General features: G+C 41.6%; 1 protein-coding gene across 1 annotated transcript in view; it reads left to right on the top strand.

Annotated features, from left to right (window-relative positions):
- LOC311118945 (cell adhesion molecule 2-like) overlaps positions 1-11059 on the top strand; it is a gene marked incomplete at both ends in the record, with an annotated part of 31035 nt that extends 19976 nt beyond the window's left edge. The window contains one exon of the mRNA XM_084193694.1: positions 10940-11059. Within this exon, the coding sequence (XP_084049820.1) occupies positions 10940-11059 (120 nt within the window). The remainder of the gene's footprint in view (positions 1-10939) is intronic.
- Positions 11060-13271: the final 2212 nt, after the last annotated feature.

Genomic DNA, 13271 nt, shown 5'->3' on the forward strand with positions numbered 1-13271 from the left:
GGAAGAGTTCCAGTGTTGGATAGCCATAGCCAGCTAGCTAACATTGCATCCCTCTCTGTTTGAGCTGGGTGTTTTAGTAGGCTAAACTAGCTAGCTGCATTCGCTAGCTAAGTGAAAGTGAAAAAAAATACAACGAAATATCTCTCTCTCTCTCTCTCCTCCTTCATTTTTAAATAAATACATTTGTTCAAAACTGTTCAACTATTGTCTTTGTCTCTCTTTGAGTGAACTACTCACCACATTTTATGCACTGCAGTGCAATCCTTTGATTGGGTGAACAACATGTCAGTTCATGTTGCAAGAGCTCTGATAGGTTGGAGGAAGTCCTCCGGAAGTTGTCATAATTACTGTGTAAGTCTATGGAAGGGTGTGAGAACCATGAGCCTCCTAGGTTTTGTATTGAAGTCAATGTACCCAGAGGAGGATGGAAGCTAGCTGTCCTCCGGCTACACCATGGTGCTACCCCACATAGTGCTGTAAAGGCTACTGTAGACCTTCATTGCAAAATAGTGTATTTTAATAAATTATTTGGTGATGTGAATATATTTAGTATAGTTTCATCTAAAAAGGATAACTGTCTAAATGTTTCACTATTTTAATTTTTATGAAATTCACTGCAGATGATGGTCCTCCCCTTCCACACACAATGGAAAAACACCAATGTTTTCAACATTTACCTTTATTATCAACATTTACCTTATTATCAACATTTATATTTTTTATTTTCACCTTGTGATGTTTTAGTCATGAAGCTGCATCTCTCTTGGAAGTTGTACCGTTCTGTGAAAGAAATATAAAACGTTAATAAGCCTCGCTGAAATTGAATTAATTTGTATTATTTTCGGCGCTGATTTGATGTAAAAGCCCTGAGCAGGAACTAGACGACCATGGGAAAGTTAATTAAAAAGTTGGAAGGAAGGAGTGGAGAAGAATACTGTATAAGAAGTTTTAAATAATGGGGTATTGTTGACCAGGGGAGCTTGAAAAAGTTGTTGAATATGCAGTTTGATCTTATATAAATATTATTATGAGAAACAAAACAAGGTGTAGATTGTGAGAGAGAGGTGAGAGAGAGAGACAGAGAGAGAGAGAGACAGAGAGAGAGAGAGAGAGAGAGAGAGAGACAGATAGAGAGAGAGACAGATAGAGAGAGAGAGAGAGACAGAGAGAGAGAGAGACAGAGAGAGAGAGAGAGAGAGAGAGAGAGAGAGAGAGAGAGAGAGAGAGAGAGAGAGAGAGAGAGAGAGAGAGAGAGAGAGAGAGAGAGAGAGAGACAGAGAGAGAGGTGAGAGAGAGAGACAGATAGAGAGAGAGACAGATAGAGAGAGAGAGAGAGAGAGACAGAGAGAGAGAGAGAGAGAGAGAGAGAGAGAGAGAGAGAGAGACAGAGAAACTTGCTTTGGCAATGTAAACATATATTTACCATGCCAATAAAGCCCAATTGAATTGAATTGTTTTTAGTGTAATTGAATTGAGACAGTGACAGAGAGAGAGGAGGATGAAGGAGTTCAGGTCTGTTAAAGGTTTACTTTCTGTGATTTAATAATATTCATCAGTAGACAGTTTAGAAATTCCCTCCCTCCCTCCCTCCCCGTCTCTCCCACTAATGACCATGGTGATAAATGTCATCTTTGATGATTAATCTCCATTTTCCTCTAATGTTTCTGATCCAACATGAAAACCATCAACCAGTTAGCCCTGTAGGAAGAAAGACGACACGGCATGACACACACACGCACGTGCGCGCGCACACACACACACACACACACAGTTAGCCCAGCAGGGAGATGGACAACATGGCATGACTCATCGTCTTCCTCAAATAACGAAAGAAAGAAAGAAAGAAAGAAAGAAAGAAAGAAAGAAAGAAAGAAAGAATGAAAGAATGATAGAATGAAATTAAATCCTCCTCAGCCTGTGTGACTGATATGGACTGACAAGACAGACAGACGGAGATTAATTCAAACATGGGACAACATGTTCTAATGAAAAGATCTGTGGAATCAAGACAACATGAAAAAAGTAATAAAACCTTATGTTCCCTGTCTCATATTTACCCTCCATTCCCTCTCTCTATCTGAAGATACTTCTCCTCTTCACCCCCCTCTCCCTCTCTTTCCTCTTCCTCCCTCCTCCTCTTCCTCCCTCCTCCTCTTCATCCCCCTCTCCCTCTCTTTCCTCTTCCTCCCTCCTCCTCTTCCTCCCTCCTCTTCCTCCCCCTCTCCCTCTTTCCTCTTCCTCACTCCTCCTCTTCCTCCCTCCTCCTCTTCCTCCCTCCTCTTCATCTCCCTCTCCCTCTCTTTCCTCTTCCTCCCTCCTCCTCCTCCTTCCTCCTCCTCTTCCCCCTCTCCCTCTCTTTCCTCTTCCTCACTCCTCCTCTTCCTCCCTCCTCCTCTTCCTTCCTCCTCCTCTTCCCCCTATCCCTCTCTTTCCTCTTCCTCCCTCCTCCTCTTCCTCCCTCCTCCTCCTCTTCCTCCCTCCTCCTCCTCCTTCCTCCTCCTCTTCCCCCTCTCCCTCTCTTTCCTCTTCCTCACTCCTCCTCTGTTCCAGTGAAATGTCAGGCTGGTGTAATAACAAGGGTAACCAAAGAACTTAATGATGATGCTGCCATAAAACTGACAACTTCATTATCGGCAGAGAGAGAGAGAAAGAGAGCGAGAGAAAGAGAGAGAGAGAGAGAGAGAGAGAGAGAGAGAGAGAGAGAGAGAGAGAGAGAGAGAGAGAGAGAGAGAGAGAGAGAGAGAGAGAGAGAAAGAGAGCGAGAGAAAGAGAGAGAGAGAGAGAGAAGAGAGAGAGAGAGAGAGAGAGAGAGAGAGAGAGAGAGAGAGAAGTGAGACAGCAGATAGATAGATAGATAGATAGATAGATAGATAGATAGATAGATAGATAGATAGATAGATAGATAGATAGATAGATAGATAGATAGATAGATAGATAGATAGATAGATAGATAGATAGATAGATAGATAGATAGATAGATAGATAGATAGATAGATAGATAGATAGAGATAGTGAGGTAGTGAGAAAGCAAGAGAGAGAGCGACAGAGAAAGAGAGGAAGAGAGGAAAGTGAGAGAGAAGGAGAGAGAGAGACAGAGAGAGAGACAGAAAGAGAGAGAGGGAGAAGGTCTTGTCGAGAGTCGTTAACCGTTCTTTCCTTTAGCGCCCCTCTTAACTCTCCTCTATTGCCACAATAATTCCTGGAAAATGCGTTTTTGATGGTTCCTCATCGATATTCACCCCTTCTTTTTTATTTCTCTCCTCAACCCCTCCTCCCTTCATCCCCTCATCCCCTCCTCACGACGTGCACTTAGCCTGCGAATAGTGATTCAGGGTGTTTCTGAAATGTCACCACGGCTGTGTCCCAAATAGAACCCTATTCCCTAAATATAGTGCACTACTTTTGACCAGAGACCCATAGGGCCCTTGTGCACTATATAGGGGATATGGTGCCATTTTTGGGACAGATGCCCAGACAGCAGAGGTGGCCAATTAAAATCCCGTAGCACCTCATCTCTAAAAAGAGGAGAGAGAACATGAACGTAAAAGCCAAGGTGACACTGTGACCCCATTAACTGTCACACCGTATTTCATAAGTCGCTTTAATGGACGAAAGAAAGTGAGAAAGATACAGCCTTGGTCGGTTATTGGAAAACGTTGGAGAAAAAAAAAAAACATTTTGCTGTGATCCACCAATTTAGGGGGCAAGCGTTTAATGGTAGAGCTGGACAAAGAAGGACAAAATGGCAGTTTTGTAGAGTAAACCTGGTAATGTGTTTTAATGGGCTTTATTCATTATCTCAGGTTGGTGAGGTGTTTTAAAACGGTAATGCACCATGGTATTAATGACAGTGATAATGGGAAGGTAACATGGTAAGCAAAGTGGTGTATCTGTGTTAGGTTTCTATAGGCTAGGGGAAAGGAAAGGTGTGGCGTAGCCCGATAAGGATCCTGTCCCAGGCCTGGTCGCACTCTGATGACATCACAGTCATAGAGGAAGACAGAAACTGACAGAACAGGGTTATGTTAGGCTTCGCGTCAGGTCACGTCTCCTGTCGTGACATACAGGACGTGATTTCTGTTCGTGATTCAATTACCTGTATAACATCTTCCTTAACTGTTATCTCGTTAGCATAGCGCTGACGTTTCACTATTTTCCCTAGCCTTTATCAGAATATACCACACCTTTTTTTTTCCCCCTTAGCTGTTATCTACATAGCGCTAACGTTTCTCTTCCCTAGTCATTGTCTTGTTTAGCATAGCGCTAATGTGGATTTTCCCTAGCTTTTTATCACCATGGTCTTAACCTCAGCTGTGCTTCCAGCAGCCATTGTATCACGTCTGCGTGTTTACACCTGTCCACTGGAGCAAAGAGGAGTGGATCAAGTTAAAACATTGTTCCTCATCCCTCATCTTCTCTCAACTAAACTCGCTAAACATAACTTTGGCTAACAGCTGCAGCCAAATGCAAAGATTATATGCTAATATTATGCTCCTGTGAGGAGTTGGCAACAAAAGAGAAGGGAAGGGCCAGGTATGGAATGTAACACTGAAATCTTAGCATAGCAGCCATTTTGTTTTGTTTTTCAGCCAATTAATAATTCAGAAACTCTTCAACTTCCTGGTGATGTTTTGTTCCTCTCAAACCTGATTGGCAGGTGACCTATGACACGGTCATATTCATGAATATTTAAATAGCAGATAGCAGGATGTAGGAGAATGAACTCTCTGGCTCTACTGTCAAGGATTATATAAGGGTTGTACTTCAGTTTGATACAATTGCATCGCAAATGGCACCCTATTCCCTATGTGGTGCACTGATTTTGAATAGGGAATACCCAGCTAGCACATTTGGTTCCTTGGAAGTTGTTGTAAAGTACGTTTTTGGTTTCCCTTTGGTTCTGGGAACGAAGCCATATGTTTCCTGACTGGTAAAATGTAACGTTTTTTTTTTTAAGTTCTGAGAATGGAAGTGAAAATTTAGCCTGTTCTGGGAACGTTTATTTTTAGGTTGCAGGGCGGTTCTGAGATTGCTTTACTCCGTTTCCCTTATCATTGTACACACAATACCCCATAATGACTAAGCAAAAATAGCAAATGTATTACAGATAAGAAACAAAAATATCACATTTACATAAGTATTCAGACCCTTTACTCAGGACTTTGTTGAAGCACTTTTGGCAGCGATTACAGCATGGAGTCTCCTTGGGTATGACGCTAAAAGCTTGGCACACCTGTATTTGGGGAGTTTCTCCCATTCTTCTCTGCAGATCTTCTCAAGCTCTGTCAAGTTGGATGGGGAGCGTTGTTGTACAGCTATTTTCAGGACTCTCCAGAGATGTTCGATCGGGTTCAAGTCCGGGCTCTGGCTGGGCCACTCAAGGACATTCAGAGACTTGTCCCGAAACCACTCCTGCGTTGTCTTGGCTGTGTGCTTAGGGTCGTTGTCCTGTTGGAAGGTGAACCTTAACCCCAGTCTGAGGTCCTGAGCGCTCTGGAGCAGGTTTTCATCAAGGATCTCTCTGTACTTTGCTCCGTTCATCTTTCCCTCGATCCTGACTAGTCTCCCAGTCCCTGCCGCTGAAAAACATCCCAGCAGCATGATACTGCCACAACCATGCTTCACCGTAGGGATGGTGTCAGGTGTCCTCCAGATGTGACGCTTGGCATTCAGGCCAAAGAGTTCAATCTTGGTTTCATCAGACCAGAGAATCTTGTTTCTCATGGTCTAAGAGTCTTTAGGTGCCTTTTGGCAAACTCCAAGTGGGCTGTCATGTGCCTTTTACTGAGGAGTGGCTTCCGTCTGGCCACTCTACCATAAAGGCCTGATTGGTGGAGTGCTGCAGAGATGGTTGTCCTTCTGGAAGGTTCTCCCATCTCCACAGATAAACTCTAGAGCTCTGTCAGAGTGACCATCGGGTTCTTGGTCACCTCCCTGACCAAGGCCCTTCTCCCCCGATTTCTCAGTTTGGCCAGGCAGCCAGCTCTAGGAAGAGCCTTGGTGGTTCCAAACTTCTTCCATTTAAGAGTGATGGCCACTGTGTTCTTGGGGACCTTCAATGCTGCAGACATTTTTTGGTACCCTTCCCCAGATCTGTGCCTCGACACAATCCTATGTCGGAGCTCTACGTACAAGTCCTTCGACCTCAGGGCTTGGTTTTTGCTTTGAAATGCACTTTCAACTGTGGTACCTTATATAGACAGGTGTGTGCCTTTCCCAATCATGTCCAATCAATTTAATTTACCCCAGGTGGACTCCAATCTTGTTGTAGAAACATCTCAAGGTTGACCAATGGAAAAATGATGCACCTGAACTCAATTTCGAGTCTCATAGCAAAGGGACTGAATACTTATGTAAATAAGGTATTTCTGTTTTTGTGGTTTTATACATTTGCTAAAATTTCAAAAAAATTGTTTTCGCTTTGTCATTATGGGGTATTGAGTGTAGATTGCAGAGGGTTTTTATTTATTTAATCCATTTTAGAATGTGGTTGTAACGTAACAAAATGTTGAAAATGTCAAGGGGTCAGAATACTTTCTGAAGGCACTGTATACATGGAGACTGTTTAATGGCAAGAATGTGTGGTTAAATAAATGTAAAAAATATATATATTAAAAACGTTCCTGATCTTTCATATATCTGTCAGATATTCAGAACAAACTTCCTTTTGATATTTTTTTTACTGTCTGTTATTCAATGCGTTTGAATGGGCTAATAGCAGTAAGGCCAAAAAATATATATTTTTTAATGATGGGTTAGTAACACTGCCATCTTATTTTGGGTTAACTTTTTTTGAACTCCAAGCACAAATAGGACACATGGAAATGTATTTCCTTAGGCCTTAATCATGCAAACACGTTTATTTTCTATTGTGACATGGCATCAGTGAGATTCAAACCTATATTCTTATGTTCTCTATCCATGGAATTAGTCCACTGCGCCAACAGTATGGAGCTAGCATGACATGTTTTTTTTACGCATGCAAAGCTGTTCATTTTAGTCTATTCAAACAGAACCCATTTTCGAAGGAAACAAGCACTCATTAATAACCCCCTGGAGTCGATGTCCACGCCCCCGTGGAAATCTAATTAGCATCATAAAGAAATCCTTATCAAAATCGATCAAAATTTTTTTTTTGCATGGGCAAATCCACCGCATCAGTCAATGGCGGCATTCCGCATCAGCCAATGGAAGGTGGCAGAGCTACAGCAATGAGACATCCAGAAAATCGGTCTTCTCACGAAAAACGTCTGTAGCGTCCGAATGGTTCGTCTTACAAACTAATATGACACCTCTATGGAAAGATGAGACCGTTTTGCTCTACGACCCCCACAAGCGTCACGGGACTTGTCTGAAGTTGGCACCGCCGATCTACCAACTTCTGTCTGTAGCGTCCGAACAGTTTGGGCTACACTAATATTGTCACGCCCTGGCTCTGGGGACTCTTATGTTGAGCCAGGGTGTGTAGGTTCTATGTTATAGTTTTCTATGTTTTGTTCTAGATCATTTATATATATGTTGGCCAGGGTGGTTCCCAATCAGAGACAGCTGTAGCTCGTTGTCTCTGATTGGGGACCATACTTAGGCAGCCTGTTGGCACTAGTTCATTGTGGGATCTTGATCCGGAAGGTTTGTGTTATTTAACCTAGGACTTCACGTATCGTTTGTTGTTTTGTTCGGGTGTGTGTACTTAATAAAAGTATGTACACCTATCACGCTGCGCCTTGGTCCGCTTCCTCTAACGATCGTGACAAATATGACACCTCTATGGAAAGATGAGACTCTCACGAACACTTCCTTTTAATATACTTTTTTTGACTATCTCTTCCTTATTTAATGCGTTTCTATAGACTCTTAAGATAAGGTGTTGGCGAGGCCAACACACCTGAACACACTTAACAAGATAGAGGATGGAGAGAGTTTTTGTTCATGCTGATAACAGAATGTATATGTTTTTAAATAACATTCTTAGAATGTTCTCTGAACGTTCTGAGAATGGAATGTGTGTTTTTCAATAACACTCTTCGGGCTCTATTTTCGGCTGGCGTTAAGGCGGCGCTAGTGTTGTTAGTTTGTAATTTCGTCATGTAAAAACTGGCGCACTGGCTTTTTCCAGCCCTGACGCCAGGTTCGGTAATTTATCTGTCTTATATCAGCTCGCTTACGCTCAGATGGGAGGGGTGGAAATATTTGAGGTGTCTCCTTAAAAATATAATCCAAAGTGCTAATTTCAGGCAGTGCTGATAAGGATATTTAAGACCAGCAAAAAGCTGGTTTTAGCGGTAATGCAGTTGGTTATGGCATCAATTTTGACAGCGGAAACGCAGCCTATCCAGCTGAGACGCACACTGCCAATATGCGTATGGATCCAGAGTAACCTAATGTGCTTTTGGTGCCTGTATACTTCGTATTTAGAATATATTTTTTCCCCATTTAGTTTTATTTGATTCAAAACCAAGCATAGCCTCCCCTCCTCTCAATTATGGCTTTTTTTTCTTTTTTTATGTCCGCCCAATGCAATTGCGAAGTGGTCAAGACTGTCGATAAAGGGTTGGGCTCCTGAGACCGCTTGGAAATAAATCTTCATCACCAAAGCTTTATTAAAATATCAAGTTTGAGAGGAGTAAAACAGTGAGCTGACGTTCCCTTTTTATCTATGTATTGGAGGCAGGCCCACATTATTTTAGCCATGCAGGTCCCGTTTTGGACGTGCGTAGAACCCTCCATAGTCTGCATTGTTTTAATACTTTATGCCCACGGGGGGAAATGATGGGGCCTGTAGGTGTGACGTAGCCTATTGAAAACAAGTTGCTGTTTTGTTTTGTTTTGTTTTGTTTAGAAATTGATTAGAATTATGCATTCTCTTTTTAGGCCTTATTAATAATGAATGTAATCTTCCTTATTGACAATGTTTGGCATGTCCACGCTCAGCCAGAATGCCATTTAATGCCATTTACAGTAGGCCTAGTCCCTATATCAGTGTGAATGCTATAGAAGCCATGCAATTACTTAGAACAATGTGGACTGCAAATGTGTTCAAGTTAACCTATTTAGCAAAGATGGGTTAGGTCTACATTTTCTTATTTGTTCTGTAAGCCATTATAACGGACTAACATTGGAATTGGAGTTGATTCCAAAGCAATACATAAAATATTGTAAATACACAAACTGAAGCAACCACATATTTTGCCATTGGAACATGTTCCGATTGGCCAGTGAGGGGAACAAACCTCAACACACTCACAACTCGTTTTTCTTTTCCCACATCAAAACCCAGCCCTTTCGCACCAACGCCAGCAAGGGTGCGGATAATTGTGATGCAGCGCCTTAGACCACTGCACCACTTGGGAGACACTTTACCATTGGTTTGTTAAAACTAGACCCCCTTGGAACGTTCTCTGAAAAGTTACTAAAGTTTTCTTGTGTTATTTTTATGGAACGATTTGAGAACATGACTTTAAATAGAACCATGAGGAAACATGTAGGAAGAGTGCTGAAGTAAGGGGGGATGTTGAGCACTTTTTTTTTTACATTCATTATCAGTATGAGAAATATCTAACATTCATTATCACTATGAGAAATATCTAACATTCATTATCACTATGAGAAATATCTAACATTCATTATCACTATGAGAACTATCTAACATTCATTATCACTATGAGAAATATCTAACATTCATTATCACTATGAGAAATATCTAACATTCATTATCACTATGAGAAATATCTAACATTCATTATCACTATGAGAAATATCTAACATTCATTATCACTATGAGAAATATCTAACATTCATTATCACTATGAGAAATATCTAACATTCATTATCACTATGAGAAATATCTAACATTCATTATCACTATGAGAAATATCTAACATGCATTATCACTATGAGAAATATCTAACAAAGATATCTACATATATTTCAGGATGTTGTGTATCCCTAGAAATAATCAGAATTTATGAAAACACAACAGTTTTGGAAACATCCCACATGAACAAATACCACAGTTTACTATTGAATACTCCAGTACTTACTATAGAATTATATAGTGAACTGTAGTATACTGTAGTATCTCTTTCCCCAGTCCCCCGACACAGTGTTGTATGAATGTATTCAGTCTTTCCCCAGTCCTCCGACACAGTGTTGTATGAATATCTCCAGTCTTTCCCCAGTCCCCAGACACAGTGTTGTATGAATGTCTCCAGTCTTTCCCCAGTCCCCCAGACACAGTGTTGTATGAATATCTCCAGTCTTTCCCCAGTCCCCAGACACAGTGTTGTATGAATATCTCCAGTCTTTCCCCAGTCCCCAGACACAGTGTTGTATGAATGTCTCCAGTCTTTCCCCAGTCCCCCGACACAGTGTTGTATGAATATCTCCAGTCTTTCCCCAGTCCCCAGACACAGTGTTGTATGAATGTCTCCAGTCTTTCCCCAGTCCCCCGACACAGTGTTGTATGAATGTCTTCAGTCTTTCCCCAGTCCCCCCGATACAGTGTTGTATGAATGTCTCCAGTCTTTCCCCAGTCCCCCGACACGGTGTTGTATGAATGTCTCCAGTCTTTCCCCAGTCCCCCGACACAGTGTTTCTTTGTGTATTAGATTAGTTGTTATTGTTATGTCTTCAATTATGTGTGAAAACTAGCTGTTTGTTGCAGTTAGACGTTAATCCACTTACATGTTTTTATGTTTATTCATTTTGATATGTTTTGTTTGATATGTTTACATATTCGAATGTTTTGTATTATCTGGTTACTATGTTTATAGTTTCTGTATGTTTTACCAGTTTTGTGTATGTTCTGATGTAACAGGTGATTCATTGTTCCATCATCACCTTGACATATTTTGTTGCTTTTCCCCCTTTATGTTGTGATTGTTTTGTCTGTCCCTTTATGTGTGTGTGTCCGTGTCCATCCATCCGTCCCTCCCACCAGACGTCCCCAGCACCCCCCCTCCATCCACCACCCCACCTCCCCGCCCCACCCCACCAGACACCACCGTTCCCCTAGACCCCCACCTGGCCTCCTCAGACCCTCCAAACACCAACGACAGAGGTATTGTACCACCGTACCCATCACCTCCTGTCCTACACTCCTCTACTCTCCCTAATAGTCTGCGTGTCTTTTCATCCTTTCTCCTCCACCTGTCCTCTCCTCCGACCCTGCAACTCCTCCCTCGTTCTGTGTCTTCCGTTCTCCTCCACCAACTCAACTACGGAAACATCTTCCCCTCCCTCTCCTTCCCCTCTGTTCTTCCCTCCACTTCCATCCTAGCCTTAGCTAGGCTTCTCTTCCCTTCTGGACCTTTGATGTTTGTTCTATAGAGTGTCTGGATTCTAGAGTCAATGCTCTGGTGTTTCAGCAGGGAATCTATTAACTGGTCACTGTCTTCCTATCTCCCTGGTCTCATAAAGGTACACAGTAGTGGGTTCTTTGGCTTGTAACCCATAGCGGAACACTTTTTGGTGCTATATGGAACCCTTTTGCTTTGAAATTTCTATAAAAAAAAAACATTCTCATAAGGTTCTAAATGGAACATGTATGGTGCTATAAAGAACCTTTTCCTAAGGTTCCATGAAGACCCTTAATAAAGGTTCTATATAGCACCAAAAAATGGGTTTCACTATGGTTACAATACTTTTTGGGGGGGGGGTTTCTTTATAGAACCTTTATGGATAATTTGTAGATTGTTTTGAAGGGCTATACAGGGTTGTTTATTCTGGTCAGCCATATTATACTGTTAAAATTCCCTAGGTGTTGTTATGGTGCTAAATGACAAGTTGAATCAAGTGAGCTACCTCTGGAACAGCTGGGGGGTACCTGAGGAGAGAATTGAGAATTACTGACTTAGTCAACCATTCTCAATTGGCGCAAGGCCATACATCAGTTATTTACAAGACACTGTCACTGGCCATAGTCAAATAAACAGTACCAGTCAAACGTTTGGACACACCTACTCGTTCAAGGGTTTTTCTTAATTTTTTTACTATTTTCTACATTGTAGAATAATAGTGAAGACATCAAAACGATGAAATAACACATATGGAATCATGTAGTAACCAAAAAAGTGTTAAACAAATCAAAATATATTTTATATTTGAGATTCTTCAAAGTAGCCACCCTTTGCCTTGATGACAGCGTTGCACACTCTTGGCATTCTCTCAACCAAGAGAGTTCAAGTAACTGACACTTATCAACATCAACTGTTCAGAGGAGACTGTGTGAATCAGGCCTTCATGGTCGATCCTTGCTGCAAAGAAATCACTACTAAAGGACACCAATAAGAAGAAGAGACTTGCTTGGGCCAAGAATCACGAGAAATTGACATTAGACCTGTGGAAATGTGTCCTTTGGTCTGATGAGTCCAAATTTGAGATTTTGGGTTCCAACTGCCGTGTCTTTGTGAGACGCAGTGTGGGTGAACGGATGATCTCCGCATGTGTAGTTGTGAAGGAAAAGCAGCCAACAAGTGCTCAGCATATGTGGGGAACTCCTTCAAGACTGTTGGAAAAGCATTCCAGGTGAAGTTGGTTGAGAGAATGCCAAGAGTGTGCAAAGCTGTCATCACGGCAAAGGGTGGCTATTTGAAGAAACTAAAATATAAAATATATTTTGATTTGTTTAACACTTTTTGGGTTACTACATGATTCCATATGTGTTATTTCATAGTTTTGATGTCTTCACTTTATTCTACAATGTAGAAAATAGTAAAAAATTAAGAAAAACCCTTGAACGAGTAGGTGTGTCCAAACGTTTGACTGGTACTGTAATAAAATAACACAACACATTAGATTAACTGGAATGACACTCTCACTCACAGTTGCACAAAAAGAGCTGCGCTCAAATCACACCCCCAAAATATTATAATTAGCCACCCATACATTTTAATTATCACTAAACATTTTGTGAACTGTGAAGAACCATTGAAGAGCTCAAAGGGTGCTTTGAGTCGCACAGTAGAAACATCACCCTTCTCAAAGAACCCTTGAGGAACCCACTTTTGTGTGTGTGTGTGTGATCCACAGTGTTACATGGGAAATTGAATAACAGTATGGTGCGGTAGGTGGGAATCAGCCTCTCTGCTCCCTGGGTGGTTTCTCTGTTTTAATAATGTTCTCTTCTTCACAACGGAGAGAGGCGTTACACACACACACACACACACACACACACACACACACACACACACGCACACATACACACACACAGAGGAGAGATGTGTTTTACAGTAACAGTCTCTCTCTGTCTCTCTCTGTCTCTCTCTCTGTCT

This window comes from Coregonus lavaretus, assembly GCF_964263955.1.
Source record: "Coregonus lavaretus genome assembly, contig: HAP1_SCAFFOLD_5565, whole genome shotgun sequence".
NCBI lineage: Eukaryota > Metazoa > Chordata > Actinopteri > Salmoniformes > Salmonidae > Coregonus > Coregonus lavaretus.